The following is a 23,735-nucleotide window of genomic DNA, read 5'->3' on the forward strand; positions in this document are numbered from 1 at the left end:
CCTCAGTGGCTGTTCCAATGCAATTCCATGTAAAACTGCAGACTATCTCTAGAAAGAAATGGAAGTAAAAGTGGGATAACTACAGGAACATGTGTAAAATGTGTCAACTCAAAGTATGACACTAACTAAACCAAAAATGCTCACGTGACCAATACTAAGTTGCATGAATAGCCCTCTAGCCCAAGAGGCAAAGCCTTAAGGAAGAATATACACTAGGTATAGTCTCACGTATAAGAAGACTATCGCCACCCCCATCTCTCCAGCTTAACCACCTGTCACCCACCTTCCTTCAGGGTGTCAGCTGATCTTCAACTCATCTGAGCTGATGCAATTCTTCAGTATAACCTGACTTTTCACTGCTGGACTTACGTGGGCAAACTTCTTCTACTTCTTTAATTATTTCTCCTTCACTTGAAAAGGATGGCAACATACACACAGACATTAGCAATAGCTTCAAGATGAAAGTAGTATTCAAGGACCACTTTTATGGAGGATTCATTTTTCATATTCATGAAATGGGAAAATTAAATTATACTTTTCCTGTGGCTCTCAGCCACAGTATGACTTCTGGGATGATAATATGTATTGCTTTTCATACCATAGTAGGAGCTTCCAAACAAAAGTGAGATTGCAAGGTTGCCACTAGCCCATATGGCTCCTTTGTGAAAATTAGAAAAGAAAGCACCTTCCTCAGGACATTTTACTTCCATGTGCTGGAAAACTGTTGCAATATAATGATTTTGTTGGAACAAGGGACTGTGTTACCATCTTCTGACAAACTGTCGTAATATTTACGCAAATCTATGATGTCCATGATACACACAGCACATTCAGAGTTGTGCAGTGCCCAATCTACACAACTGTACATTGGTTCTGGTCAATGTCCCTTCATCTTCATAGCATCACAGCTGTAATAAACTAGTTACTTGTGATTTGCCTAAAAATTGTCCTGACAAGTCAGATTCTTATATTGTTTGTTTGGGTGTGTGATTTGCACACGTGCATGTATGTACCTGTATTGTATGTTATTTTTAATGCATTTTGCAAAAAAAAGAATCATCTATGTCAGATTAGACTACTGGCTCAAAGCCATGAAAACAGCTATTATATACATAAGGATAAGAAATTTTAAAATATATGCTTTTATACCAAGGCAATGTCATGGTGGGAGAAAGAGGAAAAGGGGAAAATTAGGAGTCTCAGAGCAATCAGTTTATTCCCAAGGCAAAAATGTGCGTTCTTATCTTGCATAACCAAAGACTTTACTAATGGTAATAAAAACAACTGCCCCTTTTCAAAATCCACTTGCTATAGCACAGGAATCAAATTTACCATGTGAGCTTCTTCTTCTCTTAAACAGTTTTACATTTAGCTGCCATCAGCTTCAACTTTCCCACCTTTAGATTCTGGCCTCTAAATGAGACCATTAATAGTTCACAACGCCCAAAATAATGGGTTTTCCAGAAATGGGATCCCAGTTTCCCAAGCAATGAGAAGACCAGATCACAAAAGCCACAGCTTAAAGAAAGTAGATAATTATTCAAAAATAAAAATCTGTAAACAAGACTTTTTATGGCCTGCTCTACTTGTGGAGCACTTAGACATACTGCTTTTCTTCCCCCTCTTGAATCATCACTACAAGTAACAGTGAATGCAGCAGCAGCAAGGCCAAGTAAAACAGCTTTATAAAGAGAGGGAAGGAAACCAGCCCAATTAAGATCCTAATAAGGGCCAGCTGCCTCTTTTGCTGCCTCACCTGGATTCCCCCATTTTATTCTCAGAGCACAGAGGTTTTCTTAGTCCCATTTTACAGAGGAAGAATCTGAGTCACAGGGAGGTTGAACAACTTGCCTGAGGTTACACAGCTATTAATGATAAGCCATAGCTGGCTCCAAAGCTCTTGCCTTTCTGCTACACCACACTGACCTGGGCAGAGCTTTAGGTCAGCACTTCTCAAACCTTCATGTGCTCAAACCTTCCCCTGCACATCTTGTTAATGAAGGTTCTGACTCCAGAGGCCTGAGGGGAGCCTGAGATGCTGCATTTCTAACAAGCTCCCAGAAGATGCCCATGATCTGATGGTTGTTGAACCACATTTTGAGTAGTGAGGTTTGACCAGTGGTTCTCATCTGCGGACAATTTTGGGCCCCGCCCCTCTGAGGGACATCTGGCAATGTCTAGGGACACTTGACTGTCATAACTAGGGGTGGTGGTACTACTGGATCTTGCAGGTGGAGGTCAGGAATGTTGCTAAACATCCTACAACACACAGGACAGCCCTTCACTCCCAACAATACATTATCTAGCTCAGAATGTCACAGTGATACAGTTGAGAAATCTTGCTTTAGAAGCCCCAAGTTCATTTAAACTTCTTCCAAAGCTGCTGCAGTTTTGCAAACTTGCACTGGGGTCAAAGGTAGCTCTAGTATTTCAAAAATTCTCCTGAAAGCCCGACAGAAGTGCAAGCAATGTCTAGAGTATGATGAAGTTTAATTTCCTCACAAATATTCTGCCATTATACTGAAGAAAATCAAATCAGTAGATTACAAAGAAGGGTTTCACACACTGCTCAGAGTTTCTGTGAGATCCTTATTTCTTTGCACTGGAGGTCACAATTGAAAAGGCAAAGGATAGGATTATTTTTAGATGCAAATTTTATAATTTCCTGTTCTGGCAGCACAAACATTTACCCTGTTGACAAGGATCACATGAAACCATCTTTTATTATTCAGCCTTAGCTATTGCTATTTACCATCAATAATGTGCTGGGATACTGCAGTGCTTTGCACCCAGCATCCACCCAATTCCCAAGTCAGTAAAGAAACCAGTCATTCATCTGAATCTTCACTGTTCATAATACCAAAAAACTAGTTCAATTTTAATTTTTTTTTTTAACTGAAGTAACCATGCCTTATTGTGGTGTTAAGAGAATCTTCAAGTGTCATTTGTTTGCTTATAGCATATACTTTAGGAAGATTGTACATTTGAATACAATTTAGGGGTAAGTTAAGGTTCAGTTAAATTCATACAGTTTTGGGGGGAGTGGGCATCTAACATAGGACACGTGTGCTAACATATCAAGCCCCCAGGCTATACAAATCCTTCTGTCTTTCCTACCTTATCAATGAACTTTTCCTCATCCCTAGGGACCTAGCCTGAAGGTCCCACACTAACACAGCTACCATAACAGGGTCTTTGTCATCTCAGTGTCCCCCTCAAAACATAGTTTAGAGTAGAAGACTCTCAATAAAATGACTGACTGAATCAATGAATGAATGGATCAATGAACTCTCTATCCTTGAACACTCAGCTTTCTGGGTTCTCCCTCCTTTCTAAATAATCCTTTCTCAGTTTTTGTTTTCACTGCTTCCCTTCCTCCTTCTAGGTCCTGAACACAGATATGCCCCAGATATGCCTTTGGGCCCTCCTCCCTTTACAAGGGCTCTTCCCTTCCTCTTACAAATGATCCCAAATCCACATGAACAGCCCAGTCTTCTGCCTTGAGAGGCAAACATGTATTTTCAAAGGTCAAACTAATCTTCCCCTCCCAAAACCCTGCCTCCCTCATGACGGTCATAAACATTACCAGTGACCCTGTCACCCAAGCTGAAAACTCCAGCGTTCTCTGATATCTCCACCCTCTTCATCTTCACATTCTTAGCTACCATACAATGTGGTTCCTGTTTCAAGGCATTCCCTTCTATTTCCGGTCTGCTCCCACTGTCATCACTTCAATTCCACTCCACAAACAGCCTCCTGGACTTTCAAAGCTAGCTCCTAATTGGCGGGTGCAGGACTAAGGGGACCAGTATGGGGGCCAGTTGTAGAAAGAGTGTGGGTTATAACTACCCCATAAGAAGCCTTTGTGACCCCGAATGCTGCACTAACAGCACCCCCTGGTTCTCTCACACACACAAAGGAGACAGTGTCATCTGAGGGTTAAGAGCATGCGCCTTGAGTCCATCCTGACTGTGACTCCCTATAAGGCTCTGGACAGGGTAATCCACTTCCCTATGACTCCATTTCTTCATCTGTAACAAGGGGAGATTAATAGGCTCTATTCCATTAGGTTCTTGTGAGGATTAAGTGAGTTCCTCCAACTAAAGTGCTCAGAGCAGTGCCTGACACATACAACAGGTGATTAATAAATGTCAGCCATGTTGATGACAATGACCACAGACCACTTAATATGCCAGGATCCCAAAGCAGAGCTCAGACTGGTATAATCAGCAGTAATAAGGCCCAGCAACATCATGAGCACCAAGATCCAATGCACTGAGAAGGACATGGCACCATTTCTGTAGTGTTATTGCCAGGCACATATAAAATCTCAGTCCAATCATAAGAAGACATCAGAAGAACCTGAACTGAGGGAAACTCAGCAAAATAACTGGTCAATATTCTTCAAGGGTACCAAGATCATGAAAGACAAAGAAAAACTAAGGAACTATTACACACTGGAGGAGACCGAGGAGAAATAACAGCTATATGCAACGTGGGATCCATAAAAGGCCATTGGTAGAAAAATGTGAAGTTTAAATAGGGTACTTAGATTGGTTAATAGTATTGTGCCAGACCAGGCAGAAACATTAATTTCATGGTTCTAATACTTATATTCAAGTTAGGTAAGATATTAACATTGGGGTAGGCTGGGTGAGGGACTTATGAAAACTCTGCACTATTTTTGCAAACTTTTTGTAAGTCCAGAAGTAGTTCAAACTAAAAAGTTAGTCCTCCACAAAAGAACTCCAATGCAGCCTCACTCCAAAGTCAATCCACAAATATTTATAGGGTTCTTATCATCTACCAAGGACAGTACTAGGTCCCGTGGATGCACCAGTGAAGTTGAGAGGGTTCTTCCCTTGGATATTCACAGTAAATTGATATTTAATAATTTCTCTGAGAAATACCTGCACAGGCAGGGACCCTAATTCAGTCTAGAGTGTAAGGGAGTGAAATTGAGGACTTCTAGAGAAGGTAATACGTAGGCTGAATAATGTAGGATAAATAAAAATTGGTCAAGTGAAGATGGAGGAGTAAGGGTGTCCCCAGTGTCCGCAGACAGTAGGAGAGACACACGAACATAGGGACAGAGCCCAGAGGCTGGTTGTGGAGCGAAGCCAGAGTCTGAGGTGATTGGGAGGTTGAGGAGAAAGAAGGAATAGGACTTAAGACTGGAAAAGCAAGGCCTTGTGAGCCTGGCTCAGGAGTTTGTACTTTGTCCTCCCAGCAACCGAGGGTTCTGAAAGGACAGATAAGCATTTTTCAAAGATGACCCTAACAAGTGTGAAGAATTATGAGGTACAGCGCTGGGAAACTAGTTAAGAACACCAGGCCAAAGGTAAGCGCGATGAAAATGAAAAAACATGGGCAGATCCAAGAGTCTGTAGAGACAGTAAACAGGACTTAGTGATACATTGGATACAGGGGGTATGGTAGGCTGAATACTGTCCCCCCTCAAAGAAGGCAAAGCCTTAATCTCCAAAACCTGTGCATATTTTACCTTGCATGGCAAGAGGGACTTTGCAGATAGGATTAAGAATCTTGAGATGAAAAAGTCATCCTAGATTATCCGGGTGGGTCCAATGTAATCACAATGGTCCTTGTAAGAGGGGGATCAGAGTTACAGGGAAGGAAACATGACAACAGAAGCAGAAGTCATAGAAAGAGAGATCTGAAGATGGAGGGAAAATGCTTGAAGATGGAGGAAGGGGCCACAAGCCAAGGACTGCAGCTGGCCTCTAGAAGCTGCAAAACTCAAAGGAATGACATGCAGATGGCCAGTAGTCACATGAAAAGATACTCAAGATCACTAATTATTAGAGAAATATAAACCAAAACTACAATGAGGTATCACCTCACACCAGTCAGAATGGCCATCATCAAAAAGTCTACAAATAACAAATGCTGGAGAGGGTGTAGAGAAAAGGGAACCCTCCTACACTGTTGGGGGTAATGTAAGTTGGTACAGCCACTATGGAAAACAGTATGGAGGTTCCTCAGAAAACCGAAAGTAGAATTATGATATGATCCAGCAATCCCACTCCTGGGAATATACCCGGACAAAACCATAATTCAAAAAGACACATGCGGGCTTCCCTGGTGGCGCAGTGGTTGAGAGTCCACCTGCCGATGCAGGGGACACGGGTTCGTGCCCCGGTCCGGGGGGATCCCACATGCTGCGGAGCGGCTGGGCCCGTGAGCCATGGCCGCTGAGCCTGTGCGTCCAGAGCCTGTGCTCCGCAACAGGAGAGGCCACAACAGTGAGAGGCCCGCGTACCGTAAAAAAAAAAAAAAAAGACACATGCACCCCTGTGTTCATAGCAGCACTGTTCACAATAGCCAAAACATGGAAATGACCTAAATGTCCACTGATAGAGGAATGGATAAAGATGTGGTACATATATACAATGGAATACTACTCAGCCGTAAAAAAGAATGAAATAATGCCATTCACAGCAACATGGATGCAACTAGAGATTATCACACTAAGTGAAACAAGTCAGAAAGAGAAAGACAAATACCATATATCACTTACATGTAGAATCTAAAATAGGGCACAAACAAACCTATCTACAAAACAGAAACAGACTCATAGACACAGAGAACAGATTTGTGGTTGCCAAGGGGTGGGGGGGAGGGAGAGGGATGGACTAGGAATTTGGGGTTGGTAGATGCAAACTATTACATTTAGAATGGATAAACAACAAGGTCCTAATGTATAGCACAGGGAACTATCCTAAATATCCTATGATAAATGATAATGAAAATAATATTTAAAAAGAATGTATATATGTGTATAATTGAGTCACTTTGCTATACAGCAGAGACTGGCACAACACTGTAAATCAACGAAACTTCAATAAAAAGAAAAAATAAAAAGAATGGTAAGCTAACATTTATTGAGCACCTAGTATGTGCCCGTCATTACATGTAATTCATGTATCACATGTATTACATTCAAGTTAATTTATTCAAGGTATTCAAAGCAGCTATTTACCATACAATATAATCCACTCTGTAACATTCTGAAGCGATTACAAAGTGAAACCAAGATGGTGAAGCAAAGGTCACTCTTGAGTCTGCCCAGCTCAGTACAAACACCTGTGCCCAAACAAGTGACCTATAAAATGCCACCAGGCAAGGTCTGATTCTTAAGAAACAAATCTATGTTTTGTAAAGGGAGCATAGACTTGCTTTACAAGGAAACCAACTGATGTGAAGGTAACTCTTACTTATCCCCTCCTCACCTTTCCTCAAGGAAACATAAATGGCATTTGTTGAGCCAAGCCCTGTGGAAAAGTGTTTTGCATAGGCATTTCATTGGAAACCAAAGAATAAACTCAGAGGTGGATGAAAAGGTTTTGTAGAAGGCAGAGAAAACTGCTGATTAAATTAAAATTCGGCCTGCCAGAAGTCTCCTGTAAGTTTCACTAGCATTCTTAGGTCTCTTGCAAAAGCCCAGCACTGCTACTTGGGAGAAAACAACACAATTAACCCCATAAAACAATGGCACAGCTAAACAGAAAGGCAAGAAAAGGAGTGAGCTTAAAATAAAAGAGAAAGAAATCAACATATGAAGAGACAGGATAAGATTTTAAATGAAGTCATAATAGAAACCAGATGAGAAACCTAAATGGAAATGGCAAGTTTCAAAGAAAACCAATCAGAGAGAAGGAGAGGAACTGAATGGGAAGAAATGACTGGAAGTTACCTTGACTTTCTACAGAGTAGATGATACAACCATTCTCATTTCTGAGGTCAAGTCCCCAGTGAGGTCTTAGGCAAGTTACTTAGCTGCCCAGCACCCACACCTCATAGGGTTGCACTGAGGAGTAGCTTAGTATAGCACTGAGCTCTGGGCTGGCACCCAGACAGCCTTCCATTTAACAGTGGTGGTGAGGAACTGTTGGTGAGGAGCCATGATGATTAATGCCATTAACACCCTGCCAGGACCTCCCAAGATGAGATTCCTTGAACCTTTCTCTTTCCCCGTGATAACCCTCAGACAGTCAGTGCCACACAGATTCCTTGGAAGGCTGCTGTGATTTCAGGAAATGTGGTCATTTTGGACCATTCTCCTTGAGTTCTCTGTGCAAGAAGTAACACATTTGTGTCTGTAAGGCAACAAAGCAAGGAGCCAGCATGTAAAGATAACCACAGCCTAGAAAAGAGGTAATAGAGAACATATTTTCCAAAAAGGTTTCATGTCCTCTGGAGAATCCTGTGTCATCCCATGTCACAGTCCCCACTCGGCACAAGCATCCTCAAGTCTCCACTAAACTCCCATGATCACTCTATCTGTAACAGTTGCTCAAAAAGCATCCTGAGGATACCTACTGAGGTTAGGACCTGGCAGGTTTTTACGGTGTTTCCAGTGAGGAATTGGCAAGGACAATTATGCAACATTCTGTCTTCTAAAGCAACTAAAACGTGAGTCTTTAAAATCGTCTAAACCTTGACATGCATCATGAAAGTACTGCAAAAAAAACCTGTTGGCAGGAACACCGTTGGGTATCATGAAGGTAGGGTGGAATACTCACACTAAGTGGGTATTATTTCTACTATCTAAGGCACAATCAGGTTTTGCCTCTTCCTTGCTGTATGGACCCTGCCAAAACAACAAATATCTCCACTGTCCTTTAAAAGGAAATCACTTTGCAATGCATTTCTATTTGGATGTGCATGGAAAAAGCACTGCCTTAAAGAAGATCATTTGTCTAAACCAGGATTAATTTCCAGCAACTAAAAAGTATACACAGTGAGGAGAGAGCTCTCAATTCCGGGTTCAAGTGATTAAACAGAAATGTTTCCTTTTTAACAACTATTTGGAGAAGTACATTTAAGTCTGGCCAAGAAATATAAAAGGAAAGTGGCATCAATGAACCCACAAGAAGTTAAGGTTGGAACAGCAGCTAATCTCCATCAATAGGTTTCTGAGTGGGGGATGTGTTGGGTGTTGATCAGCATTTCCTCTGTATATGACTACTGGCCCCAGCAGAAACTCGGCTGTTTAAGTACTGTATGCATCTGAGGGACTGTCTGTGAGAAGAAAACTTCCCTCCATTAATAAGCTTTAAAAACATGCGCTAATTAATTCATGCTGGCAGTCCAAGTCCTCCCAACAAATTTCATTAGGTGATCAGGCTGAGTTCAAAAATATATGCAGGATAAAGAGAAAAACTCAAGTCTAGAGACAACTGGTAGAAGGGGGAAGGATGGTCAACAAAATCCTATAGTCTGAACTCAAAGTTTTAGAGTCAGGAAAAGGGGTAAAACTAGAGGACTTGGTTAAGTGGGTCAAAAAATAAAAGTTTCAGTTGCATAAAAAGCCAAATTTGAGTTCAGATTTTTAGTGTGATGTGCATAAATACTTACTTCTATTTTAATATTTGCCTTTACTTGAGATTTACTGGGACTCTGCCTGAGGCAAGATTTTTTTTAATAGTAATAATAAAAATGCTAAATAGTACTTAGAGCAAAGCATGTGTGGTCATGATGTTTTAAAGAGAAAGAAAAGGTAATTCTGAACATCTGTACTACATTTCCACATGATAAAATCACCACACTCCAAAATTGTTCTGAAGTTTGGTGGAGCTGGGGTTGGGGGAGGGGGGATAGTGGTTCATGCGGAGAAATGTTTATTTAAAAAACAGAAAGGGAGACTCAAAGGCCATTTAGGGGAAAGCAAGGACGACAACATTTATTGTAAAATAAAACTGCTAGCATTGACACATATACACTACCAAATGTAAAATAGCTAGCTAGTGGGAAGCAGCTGCATAGCACAGGGAGATCAGCTTGGTGCTTTGTGCCCACCTAGAGGGGTGGGATAGGGAGGGTGGAAGGGAGATGCAAGAGGGAGGGGATATGGGGATATATGTATATGTATAGCTGATTCACTTTGTTATACAGCAGAAACTAACACACCATTGTAAAGCAATTATACTCCAATAAAGATGTTAAATAAACAAACAAATAAAAATAAAACTGCCAATTAATAGTGAGAGTCCAGTAGTCAAAAAGTCAGGTCACGTGTCTTCTCGGATCCATTAGTATTACCTCCTGAGAATAAATGTCTCTTATTCTCACAAAGTCCCAACCTTCCCATGTGGTATCTCAGATCAAAACCCCTCCCTTAGATTTCTTTGCTACCTTTTCTGAGAGGAAAGGAGCGGGGGGAAGTCGGAGAAAGCCTCTCTCTCTCTCTCTCTCTTTCACACACACACACACACACACACACACACCCCGCACTTTTGTTTTTTTTCAGGCTTAAACCCCCACCTCCCCTCAGCACATCTGTTTCCTAGTTGTATCCCCTGTGGTCAGTCTTTGGGTCAAGAAGTATCTTGATCTGGGTTGCCCTTCCTTAGTAAAACAGAGTTTCAAGCACATGGGGCTGGGAATTACTATATTTGCCATGTCCACAGGCCAACCACCAGAAGGATTTGTCAATCACTCTACACCAGAGTTCACAACCTGGGTGATTTTGGTCCCCGGAGGATATTTTGCAATGTCTGGGGATGTTTTTAATTGTCACAACTGAGGGAAGGGCAAAGGTACTACTTGCCTCTAGTGGGTAGGGGCCCAGAATACTGTTGAACATCCTACAATGCACAGGACAGTCCCCACAACAAAGAATTTATCCTGCCCCCATGTCAATAGTGCCAAGATTGAGAAACCCTGGCCCATACCGACAAAGCAAAATTACATCAATAGGCAGGGTCTTCCCCCAACACTAAAAATGCTCTAACAACTGGCAACCCAACTCATACAACCACATGTCACCAAAAGAGATCTGACTGCCTTGGGGGCTGAAGGAAGGACAGCCAGTGGTAAGGGGATTGCTCAGCTGTCATCCTGACCAGGTCCTAGCTTTACCTAAATAAGAGTACTTCCCATAGGAAAACCTAGCAATTCTATGGCACGCCAACAATTACAATAAGTAAATATTTTTTAACACAACTGTATACACATGGCCACTTTCTTTTTCATGCTAGTTCCTTCAAAGCAGCCACAGATTTTTAAAGCACTAACTGCATAAGCCTAAAAAGTATCAATAAACACTATTTTTAAAAACATAAGAGAAGGACGAGTTGGAACCCTGTGCTTTAATTCGGTCAGAATTCCTAAATCTATCAGAGTTTTAATGGCAACCTCCATTTCTCTGGTACTTTCTAGGTTACTGAATACTTCACAGAGTCCCTTTTTTTTTTTTTTTTTTTTTTTGCTGTACGCGGGCCTCTCACTGTTGTGGCCTCTCCCGTTGCGGAGCACAGGCTCCGGACGCACAGGCTCAGCAGCCATGGCTCACGGGCCCTGCCGCTCTGCAGCATGTGGGATCTTCCCGGACCGGGGCACGAACCCATGTCCCCTGCATCGGCAGGCGGACTCTCAACCACTGTGCCACCAGGGAATCCCCAGACTCCCTTTTTAATCCACACAGGTTACCTTCCTAACACCCACCACTCCTGAAAGAGCTGCAGACTTTTGTGATAACTGGCAATACCCTACGTGCTGTAATTCTGGAGATTAAAATCACTGATCTAATAAAAAAAGAAAAATGTGCAGAAATGATGAAAAAAATTGTCTCCCCATTTTAAAAAAACTCAAAAGTTACACATAAAAGTAGTAGGATTTTTATACTCTGCACATAACTTAATTGCCCGTATGTTTTTTTACCAAATCTCTTGATTCAAAATCTATTTACCTATCATCAAAATTAGGAATCTCCACACTTTCTTAAAGGGTCAAGTAGTTAATAGTTCAGGCTTTGAGGGCCACAGGCAAAATAGAGGATATTACATAGGTACTTACATAACCATTTCAAATGTAACCATTTAAAAAGGTAAAAACCACTCTTGGCTCCCAGGCCATTAAAAAAAAAAACAAACAGGTGGTGGGCCACATTTGTCCCACAGGCTACAGTTTGCCAACTCTTAATCTAAGTGAGCAGTGAGTGACTCTTTAGAATTTTCACTCTAGTGTCTCACTTATCTTTCTTTTTCCTTTTTCTACAAACTACTCATATAATTATATTTTTCCTTTAGTAAGGAGGGTTTATTTCATTCTTTACAACTGCTGTAACTATAAGCCACTCAAAGGAATCAACCAGCAACCATTCTCATTGCCTTATTTAACACTCTGCCCAAAACATTTAAGGCATCCTTCAACCTATATGCCAAACTGGAAACACAGATAAAGCTATCCCTTTCAACCAAGCCAGGTGGCTAGGAAAGTAGATTTTGCTTTACCAAATTTTGGCCCATTAGAAGAGCAACGAAATGGGGCACGTATTAGGAGGTTATAAATACAATTTTAATATCTCACAATTGACAAAGAAAGAAACCCACAATACCCAACAAAAACAAGATAAAAAGTAAAGTCGTTTTGAGAAGGCAAAGTATTTCTTTTAGGCAATGAGGTAATGATGAAGTAAAGTTGAAAAAGAAGGCTAACTGAACAGATGAAATGGAGAAGGTCCGACTCTAAGCACCTCCAATTTTTCCTTATTCTCTGCTATAAAAATTCACCTATTCCCTAGGAATTCATGGAACGCCTATATATGCAGTACCATGCTTCGTATTTTAAGCAAGTACCTTCATTTTAATGAGCCACACATGGTCTGAGGAGGCCTAGCCCTGGTACTGCCTTCTATGTGGCACTGTTTAACCTTCCACTGCTCGGTGACCTCATGGACTTACCAACCCCAATTCAGCAGGCCCGGATAAGACGTGGCAAGGAAAAAAAAAAAAAAAAAAGCCTTTTGCATTTTTTCCTCTTTTTGCACTTACAGACAAAATATCCCTGAGCAAGAAGTCAGTAGACCAGAATTCTCGTCTTTTGTCTGTTCAGAGATTTCGGGTTGAAATCCCTGGCCGTTTCAAGAAGTGGTTAGGGACAGATGCATGGAACCAGCAGGCCCAATTTTGAATTTTAGATCCATCACTACTTGCTCTGAGAACCGGGACCAGACTCTCTGGGCCTCAGCCTCCTCATCTGAGAGGCAGGAAACCACCTCCTACCCTAGAGTATTGTTGGGAGGATTACACGGCACTCCCCGAAAAGTGATTAGCTCATGAGTACCGGTAAATGTTACCTGTCATCACTTCTTAATCTCTCTGAGCCTCAGTTTCCTCACAGGGTTACCAGGAGCATCACAGGAAATCATTAAAATGCAATGTGTTCTATGAAGTACAAAGCTTTCTCCACATGTACGGTATTAGCTAATATCCCCATCCAAGACACGCAGGACTCTGTTACAGGTGAGCAACTTCCCACTGCTGCAGCTTGTGAAACACACTCAAGTATCTGCAGTACCAGTGCTTGGAGTACTTTCTCACCACTGAGCTTTTGTTTGTGGTGCACTGTTTCACCAAATGATGACAATGATAAATTAGGTCAGCTGCCAAAAGAGTAGCTTTCAAAAAGCAGTCACACCCAAGGTACAGCAGGAGGACAGAGTCCTGTTAGAGTCTCTCCCAGCATAACCTCCTGACTTCTCCCCACTCCCTGGCACTTCCCCAAACACCCTTTACCCTGCCACTTTCTCTTCTCAACAGGTTGCAATATGCCTTGAGCCTAATGGCTCCCTGGGGCTCCATCAGTCTTTGTTACTGTAAAAAGCAACCAATTATACTCATTAAAATCAATATGGGGTAAAACCTTGACCATTTCAAATTAGCATGCAGTGTTTAAACTTTAAAGAACGTATTAGAATTTAAAGATGAGGCAAATGCTGCTAAACAGAAATGAATACATTCCCTATGTCATCAGAAATGTGAGGGTGAAAGTTATGAAATCCTGTTTTTGGATGTGTTGTTAGCAGGGTCCAGAAAAAGTGCTTTTCCGCAGAGATTCTTCATTGGGATCTATCCTGCATTAAATGCTTGGAGAAAATGAAACTCAGTGAGAGCAAAGGAAATCTGTATCAAGTAGGCATCAGTCAATGAAAAGTCCGTGTAATCTCAAGATACCATATTCAAAATTAAGTGCTTATTCAGAAAAGAAGCATGAAAAAGTATGCAGTTCCTAGGGTCTCCTCCTAAATAATAGTAAGAGTGACAAGGCCCTTTAGAACAATCATATAAACTGGGAGCTTGGTGGTCACAAATAACGAAGTGTGTGTGAAAACAACTACAATAAAAAGTGACCAATAGCCAGAAATGCCTTGTGCATCTGGGCAGAACTTCTCAGTCATTTCCTCAGCCATATTCTCACCCTTGGCTGGACAGCTCCACCAGGATTTCATCAAACTCAACACATCCACAGTCTTTCCTCAACCCCAGCTCCTCCTCCCGACAGTTCTCTCCTGCCCCTTGCCCCACCACCTGCCTCTACCAGGGCCCACAGTGATTGGCTGCCCCTCAAAGCTCCTAGCACTCAGCTCCTGAGCTGTCAAAGTCCTGCCTGCAGGTGGGGATGACCTTGCCCTTCAATTTCTTGGCCACCACCCAGATTCAGATTCTTGTTCACCTGAACAACAACAGTATCCTTCCAACTTATCGCCATGCCTTTATTCTCCTCCTATCCAATCTACTATCAATTAGCACCTGACAATCTTTCCTGATCATGCCATTCTCCAGGGAAAATTCCTTCAAAGGCTGCCCAGAGTACCAAGTAAAGACCAACTTCCTGTATCACGTGCTCAGAGTCCTCAGTGACCTGACCTCAAACCACCTGTTGAGATTTATTTCCTTTCCCTCCTGACAGGTGGAGTTTCAGCTGCTCCAAACTCACTATGCCCCAAACCCACCACAGTTCCCACCTCTAACATGTGGCTCAACTATCTCTTCTACAACCATATCTGCATGTTGAAATTCTTCCTGCCTTTCAAGACCAGCTTTATCACGGAGGAAGCCAGTTGTCAGCTCTCCTACCTCTAAGCTGCGCAGCATGTAAGTGCCATTCGAGGGCCTCTCAGTGCACCACCGCAACAAGCAGTAGTGTGTAGTGGTGACAAGTGTAAACTCTGGAGCTAGACTTCCCAGGTTCTGATCTTGGCTCCAGTGCTTGATCTGTGACGAGGTACAATTATTTACCTCTTTGTGCCCTATTATCTGTGTAATGGGGATGATGACAACAGTTTTCACTTAGTACAGCACCTGACACAGAATAAGCCTCAGGGCTTCCCTGGTGGCGCAGTGGTTGAGAGTCTGCCTGCCGATGCAGGGGACACGGGTTCGTGCCCCGGTCCGGGAAGATCCCACATGCCGCGGAGCGGCTGGGGCTGTGAGCCATGGCCGCTAAGCCTGTGCGTCTGGAACCTGTGCTCCGCAACGGGAGAGGCCACAACAGTGAGAGGCCCGCGTACGGCAAAAAAAAAAAAAAAAAGAGAGAGAATAAGTCGCCATAAGTGTGAGCTGTTTCTCTTATTGCCCAACTGAATCCCTGAACAAGACCACAAACTTGCCATGGATGCTCCCACAGCACCCTTGTACATGGATGCTCAACATGTGCCCAGTGATGTACAACACATTTTGAAAAAACAAAACTTCCAGTTAAGCTTACCCTCAAAGCTACTGCTCCACTCCAAACACAGAGCAATGAGAGAAAACAACAGAATATGGCTCTGTACCATCATTATAAACTTGTCCAATATTGACAAAATAAACCACGGAGCAACTCTCAAGGTACTTTTAAACTATTTTTTCACTCTTTCAAATATTTATTGAGCATCTTGCAGGTGATATTTGAAGTCTGGGAATATTGATGGAAGGTACTGATTATGTTAAAACTTACTTTATTAAAATAGGGAGCAGTTGTTAGGTTCTATTATATATAGGAAAAACTCTTGCAAAAAAAAGGATATAAAATGTTATGTTTATATGGTCACTTGTGTTTGGGAATATTTTCTGTGATAAGCTTTCTTGGTAGAAATAGAATGTATAATCTGTACAGTCAGATTTAGAAATGACTGCAGCAGCAAAATCATGGCTCAGCCAACCAAATTGGAGACAAGTGTGTGTTAAAGAGAACAAGGCCATTTGGTACTGAGAGAGGGTGGACTAGGGTGAAGATTGATTATACAGGTGAAGTCTGAGCTGTCAGTAAAAGGCTTATGAGCTCAAGAACTTCTAGGTCATAGACTTTGCCTTGGTGGATCTCCTGCTGGCCTAGGGACAACTTGGATAAGTTGTCCAAGTTTACTTGGCTAAGTAAACGAGGAGACCAAGAATTCATGTTGCCTTGCCCTCCTCCTCCCTGCCCCCCAACAGCATGGAGGGAAGCCTAGGCCCAGTATCCTGGGGGCTTTACTTGTCCAGGGTGAGTAGCAATTGCGGCTCCCAATGACTTAAGTGTTTTTCTGCCCTTCCTTTCAAAGAATAGCAAGCTGCCCAAGGGTATTAGCATAGAAGATCAACAAGCATGGCAGCAGAACATATATCCTTTCCCCTCAAACATCTTACAGGACAATGAATCCAAAGACTCCTGACTCTCTTCTGAGCATCAGGCAAGAAAACATTAAGGAGAGTGAATACAGGAGGATCCTGGTATGAAAACCCTCTTCTTCTTTAATGAGATCAGTAGTACCTCGGGTACTTGATTACTAAAACCTTTATAGGGAACAGTATGTCCTCTGCGGAAAAAGCTGGAGAACAAGGTAAACTATTACCACATCAAACAATGTCTTATCAAATCAACCTGTATCAAGAAGCATCAGACTACACTAGTGAGCAATGCCTGCATTTTAGCCAACACTTCAGCTCACATCAGCCTGTCGGTTGTAGTTCTTGGCCAGTAGCTCTGGTCTTCCAAATAAGTTGAGATCATAATCTTTTTGTTGTTTTTTCCTGCCAGGCAAAGAAGAGGTTTCACCCTCAGTCTTTTCCAGACCACCGAAAGACAACAAGACACTAAAGCAACCCAACCCTCCCCATGTGCAACTCCTGCCAATTCTCAATCTCCTGAAACAATGGGCTAAACAAAGCCAGTATTCCAGGAGATGGGGTTTATATGAGGTCCAACACCTCTGCCTGAGAATTAATCATAAAACCACTAACACTCCATTCCCCAGCATTACACCATTCAGCTCCAACTGGGCTGAATCGTGCAAAATGAAAAAGGAATCAGGAACACTCTGAACTTAAAACCTCAAGTACATTTTACATCCTGTTTTAGATTCATTTAAATTAACAGAGGTCAGGCAACTTCTTTATTCAAGCTGGGTTATTCTTACTGGTTTAATACCAAAAGCAGTCAGCCACATTTTTCCACTAAAAAAAAAAAATACCCTGACAGAAGAACAAACAGTCTAAAACCCGGTAGAGAATATGGAAACAGCTTACAAGAAACTTTACTTTCTAGAATAACTAATCGAGGAAATTACCCAGTTAATTGGCCATGGGAAACAACTATTTGTATATTATTACATATTTTGTAGGTCACAAATTAAAAGCACAACTTTTCTTTTCTAGCATAGCATTTTTCCAAAGTGTTTTTAGAAAGAACATCAGTGCAACAAGAGAAAAGCAAATCAAGTAAGTCTGCAAGGCTCTGCCTTCCCCAAGCCCCTTCTTGGAAATAACTAATGCACACTTGCATATGAGAGAGTCTGAGAGCCCTTCGATAAGCTCTATGGAATTCAACATTTTCCCAAGTTCATTTAGCCCTGCAGCCCTTTTTCTGTCATAACACATAACAATATCCCACAAAACAGCTTGTTCTGTGGAGCACACTTTGAGAAAGATTCTTCTAGAACAGGAATATATGTAAGATATGGTTTAAGAGTGGAGACTGGAGGCAGCTTAATTCAAATACCAGCTTGTTAGCTGTGGGACACTGGGCAAGATTTTTGATGTCACTCGTCCCTCAGTTTCCCCAGGCAAAATGGGCAAAATAATAGCACCTACCTCCTAGGCATGGGCCTTTCCATCTAACAGGAGTTTTCTGAGAGCCTTACATGGCTGGTTCCTTCTTGTCATTCAAATTCACAATGTCACCCCCTTCAAAAAGCCCTCCCTGACTATCCAATATGAAGTTGACCCCACCCAGCTCACTTGTACTTCATCCTCTTCTTTTTCTCATGATACTTCTCTGTTTAACTATTAAACTGCTATCTGTTTCACCCCAATAAAATATAAGCACCGTGAAGTCAAATTTTATCAGTTATCATTACTCAAAACCAGATCCTCAATAAGTATTCACAGAATGGATGGATGAATGGATGAATGAATTAACAAATGAGGTGGTTGTGAGAATTAAATGTGAATCAACGTAAAGCACTCTTCATAGTGCCCAACAGATAAACATCTATCCAGATGCTGTTATGAAAATATCTGATGAACTATGACTGGTTAATGGATTCAGAATCATAATTCTTGCACTGTTTTTAACTTGCCTCTTCCTAGTGTACCGTGGATAAACATTTCATGGCACTTATTTAGAGGTGTGTTGGAAAATGGACTTTCAGGGATGGGGCGAAGCGGGCAGAAGACCCTGAGAGTAGCACTTGCTGATTTCCACGTTGTAAATACTCCCACCATGACCAATTTCAAGCTACCAAAATTCCTGGAAATAAAACAAATGGCTCTCACAAGCCAGTACACTATTTCTCTTGGGAAGGGTCCTTTCAGGCCTCCAAATCTTGTTTGTTGAGTTCAAGTTTAAAATGAGATTTTTTTTTTTTTATAGACAACTTTTTCACACTCTCCCTTCTTGATGAGATAAGATAAGGGCCACCCACTGACTTTGGTCGGGTGCTCAAGGAAACTAGTTGCATGCGTTGGGCTGCGTTTTCTGTACGACTCTCTGTGCGCTCTTAGACTAATGTTTAAGGCTCTAAACATGACATTCATGCCAGACCATCGTGAGGACCAACTAATCTCATAAAACACAAACCAAATTGTGTTTACATTCATTTAAACAGAGATATACTCTAAAACAGAATCAAGGCACCATCTATTTAAGTGCTACCAGTGAGCAGAATCTATTCAGACTGACTACCTGACCCCAAGATCCCAAAATGGAGTGAAGGTCAATGCTGCAGATAGAGGTTTCTCTGGTATCACAGCCTTGCTATACATCCAACATGATCCCTTGGAACCCAAAATAAAGCAGCAGCTTTTTTAAACTATAGCAATCTACCAACCACAGTTTTCAGATAACACAATCAAAATTTCAAAATCCACAGACACTCTACATGCAATGATAACATGCCAGTAATCATTGCTTCTCTTCTGTAAACTAAATGGAAAGTCTATGGAGTAAGACAGAAAGAGATTAGTTTCTGCTCCACTGTATTAGCTATCTATTGCTGTGTAACAAATTATCCCAAAATTCAGCAGCTTAAAACAACACACATTTATTATCTCACAGTTCCTGTGGAGCAGGAAACTGGGCACAGCTCAGCTGGGTCCTCTGCTTCACTGTCTCTCAGAAAGCTGCAACCAAGTTGTCAGCCCAGGAACTGAAGTCTCATCGAAAGATTCGACTGGGGAAAGATCCACTTCCAAGCTTACTAGGTGATTGCTGGCAGTTTTCAGTTCTCTGTGGCTGTTCGGATGAGAGTCCCAGTTCCTCACTGGGTGTCAGCTAGAGGTTACCCACAGTTCCTTACCACACGGGCCTCTGCAACATGGTAGCTTGCTTCATCAAAGCATGCAAGGCGAGAAGGCAACAGGGTGTACTAACAAGATGGAAGTAACCTAATCATGGAAGTGACATCGGCATTCCATTACCTCCGTCATTCTATTGTTTAGGAGCAAATCACTAGGTTCAGCCTAAACTCAAGAGGAGAAGATTACATAAGGATATGAATTCCAAGAGGTAGGGATCTTAGAAGTCTTCCCACCACATTCACAGTCTTGGAATACAGATAGGAAGACCAGACCCAACAAAACATATCTTTAAGCATCTCAATGTGAAACCAAGCCATTTGACTTCCCAAACATGTAGCTAAGGTCTCATGAAAACAAAACCAAGGAGAATAAGCATGGAGGATATTAAATCTGAAGACACAAAAGTCTACTCAAATGTTATAAGCAAATACAGTCTATATCAGAGAAAACTCCTGGGAGCACCTGCATTACCAAATCCCAACACGAAAGCCATGTTTTCTGAACAACCAAACAAATGACTCACTGGAAGCGCTGCCCATCCAAATAGGTACGTAATGCCAAGAAATCTAGTTTGGTCTAAAAGCAAATGTCTTTTCGAATTCTTATTTATGGCTGCAGAATATTTTGCAAATATACTTAATGCCATTTTATTGCTTCCTGTTTTCTGTGAGATCTGTGTCTGCCACAGCATTTTGCCTACATGGTACTATTGAGATCCACATCCACCATAGTAGCAAGGAACTGCTATAAAAATTTCAAACCTTGGCTGTCACCCACATTCTTTCTAAGATCTGTCCAACTACGTATTCTCAGATATCTGAGCCTCCCAACATTGAATGGTGGTGGTAAGCCAGAGAGGCTGCCTCTGAGAAACTTCAAATGATTTAACTAAGTGCAAAACACACTCTCAGAAAACTTGGAACCCTCGGTCCTTGGAACATTCATGTCCCTCTGTCCATGAATGTAAATGCAGACGAAGATTATCTAAACGTTCAAAATTGGTCGGCACATTTTTCCATTCTTTCCAGAAATATCCTTAGGCTTTACTTTCTGAAAACCCCACTCCCAATTCAGCTATAAAAGTATTTATACTCATTGTTTTGCTAATCACCTATTCATTTTGCTCCTTTAAAAAGAGGATACTTAATAAACATCTAAAATTTAACCAGTAGTGCATTTAAAAGGCCCTGAAACAATGGCCATCTGTAGGAAAGCAACTGTAAACCACCTTAGAGTTGACATGTGCTGCACACACTTGGGTCCTGAATACGTGTTGAATCATAATGGAACATATGTGTGGTGGGCATAGGAAAAAAAAAGACTAATGCGAAATTCCAGTTTAAAGGTGATAAGCAGACAGGAAGGTTATAAAACAGATGACAACAGCAATTTGGTTAAGGCTATAGATAACTTTCAACCTGTGGTAATAACTTGTTAACATATTTAACGTATTTTAACTTGTAAAATACGGCTTTGGGAAAATAAAGTGAATGTCCTTACCTCTCTAAGATGTATGTTTTCCTTCTCTTTCTGGTCTAAAATCACTTCCAAGTGGCTGACTTGAGACTCAGCCTCTGCCATCCTACGTGTCCGTTCATTGTCATCCTCAAGACTTTTGGACGGCAAACCTTTACTTTGCAACATTTCAAGAAGCTTTTTAATCGACTCATCTCGGGCATTGAGGGTCTGTTTCTGTGTTTCGATTCTCAGCTCCATTTCCTCCAAGGTCTTCCTCAATAGGAACAGTTCCTTAGCCTGTCTGTCATGCTCAGCTTGGAGCCGCCGGAAGTTCTCCTCCGTCAGTTCGATGGTAAAGTGCTCTGCTCCTCGGTTGCCACTCTCTTGCTGCAGGAGGTGGTTGAGGTCTCTCTGGGTTCGCAGCTCATCCTGAAGGGCCTGGATTGTCAACTGCAGGTGCTGTGATGAGAAAGACGGAGCAGGAGAGGAGAAAGAAGGGGGAAAAAGTCAATGGACATGCCAAACGCTATTTGCTGCTACCACACTATGAAGATGGAATGTTAATCATGAGGTCCAGAGGGCCAGCCGTGAAGTCCTCCAGGGTGACTTCAGAAGCATGGGACAGCACATGGAGAGGGGGAATTAATTCAATGATGCTTTCTGAATGTCTTAAGAGAAATGTACACATACATAGAAACAGTATATTAGTGTCAGTCACAAGGTAAATTATACATCTACAGGGTTTTAATTTAGGAGTGGAAAGGGTTAGAAGGGAAGCTTTCACAAACACACCTTCTTCACACCCACAATGCTCCAGACTCAGTATTCCTTGTTTTCTAAGGTGTTCTTTATTCTACTATCCATTATTTTCTGTGATTAAGTGCATATCCATTTAAAAATAAAAATAATAGCATCCACTACAAGTAGACACAAACGAGGACTTTATTTTTACAAATAAAGCTGTGAACAGGTTTAGTAAACAGGATTACTGCATCTGCAAGCAAAAGGGAACAAATGCAGACAGAGACAGAGACACTCAAACACACAAGGGGGTGAGGCTGTGCAGAGCAAAACAAACGAGCTGCAAAGAGTGGACAAACCTTGGTTCTTCTGGCATCCAGTAGCTGAACAGCATGGGAAATGAAAGAAAAACGAAGCAAAAATCAACACAAAGAAAAGTCCAGTGCAAGCAAAGGATATTTAACAGAAAGAACTTAATCAACACAAAGTACCTTCACAGAGAAAAAAAAAGAAAAAAGAAAAACAGTTTCTTACTGCAGCAAAGACCCATAAGCTACACAGAATTTATAGCACTGATGCTTGATAAATGTGATTTTAAAAAAGAAACAAAATGAGGTTTATTCCACCTTTTGTCTTCCTAAATCTCACTGACCCAAGAACCCAATATCTTGGTCGTATTACCAGGGAGGAAAGCACAACACTCCATAAGTACCCCCATGTCATTCCAGGTCACCATTTTAGCCAAAACCAGAGTGAAAGTGCCAGAGAAACAAAATAGTTACCACTTGTGAGAAAAGAAACCCTTGCACAAAGACAGGTGAATTCAGCAACACTTTCCCAACAGGGGCAACCCCCCAGGCTGATCAGAGCAGGCAGCCATAAGCTGAAGGCATTTCTGTCCTAGGAAGAAACCAAGGGGCTTCCAAAACAGTTACTCATCCATTCACCAGACACATTCTCCCCATGCAGACCAGACACAATGCTAAGTATGGGAATCAAGATGGACGTAAGGCCTAGGTCCTGCCTGAAGGAAACTCACAGTATTGTAAGGCATGGATAATACTATGTCTAAGTTACATAAATACTGGAGGAGTCCACACTGGGAAATCCTTCTGAATTCCCACAGCTGACACCCAGAGGGGTTGAGATTTTTCTGAGTGTGGGCTGTACCCAGAAACTAGCACCTAGTGATGCATTAATTAAACTCTTTGTTGGTATCCACTTCAACTTTCCACTTAGGAACATCCAATGAGAAATTCCTAGAGCACAAGGAACAAGTACTCTCTCTCATTTGTGTGCCACAGCGTCTCCCAGGGTACTGAATGCAGAGTAAGAAACTAGTATGTATTTAATGATGGTGATTATAAATTTTTTAAAATATAACTCACCCCTGTCAAAATTACTATAAAGTAAAAGTGAAATTAAAATTCAGTGCTTTTTAGTATAGTTACAAAGTTCTACAATCATAAACACAATAAATTTTAAAACATTTTCATCACCCCCAAAAGAAACCCTGTACCCTCTACAAGTCACTCCCCATCTCCCTCCCTACCCTCAGGCCCTAGCAACCATTAGTTTACTTTCTGTCTCTGGATTTGCCTATTCTGGACATTTCACACCAACGGAATCATGCAATAAGTGGTTTCTTTCACTTAGCATGTTTTCAAGGTTAATCCATGTTGTAGCATGGATCAGTATTTCACTCATTTTATAGATGAATATTATTCCATTATAGGGACCTACCACATTGTATTTACCCATTCAGCAGTGGATTCATACACAAATACTCAGAGCACCATTATTAATAATAGTCAAAAAGTGGAAACAAAACATATGTCAGTCAACCGATGAATGAGTAAATAAAATGTGGTATATGCATACAATGGAGTATCATTTAGCCATACAAAGCAATGAAGTACTGATACACACAGCAACATGGTTGAATCTTAAAAACACTGCTGGGCTTCCCTGGTGGCG

General features: G+C 41.6%; 1 protein-coding gene across 12 annotated transcripts in view; it reads right to left on the bottom strand.

Moving 5' to 3' along the window:
• Window positions 1-23,735, bottom strand: part of ERC2 (ELKS/RAB6-interacting/CAST family member 2) — a 960,889-nt gene that overhangs the window by 778,345 nt on the left and 158,809 nt on the right. For 8 of the 12 annotated variants that reach the window (XR_010947074.1, XR_010947075.1, XM_067754789.1 and 5 more), the window contains 2 exons: window positions 22,118-22,141; window positions 21,060-21,476 (listed from right to left, as the gene is read on the bottom strand). Coding sequence is in view for 10 of the 12 variants with exons in the window: in XM_067754789.1 (XP_067610890.1) it covers window positions 21,060-21,476; window positions 22,118-22,141 (441 nt within the window). In the remaining 2 variants the exon portion in view is untranslated. The remainder of the gene's footprint in view (window positions 1-21,059; window positions 21,477-22,117; window positions 22,142-23,735) is intronic. The other 4 variants (XM_067754793.1, XM_067754795.1, XM_067754797.1 and 1 more) reach the window with 1 other exon arrangement.

Source organism: Pseudorca crassidens, chromosome 10, assembly GCF_039906515.1.
Source record: "Pseudorca crassidens isolate mPseCra1 chromosome 10, mPseCra1.hap1, whole genome shotgun sequence".
In the NCBI taxonomy this organism is placed as follows: domain Eukaryota; kingdom Metazoa; phylum Chordata; class Mammalia; order Artiodactyla; family Delphinidae; genus Pseudorca; species Pseudorca crassidens.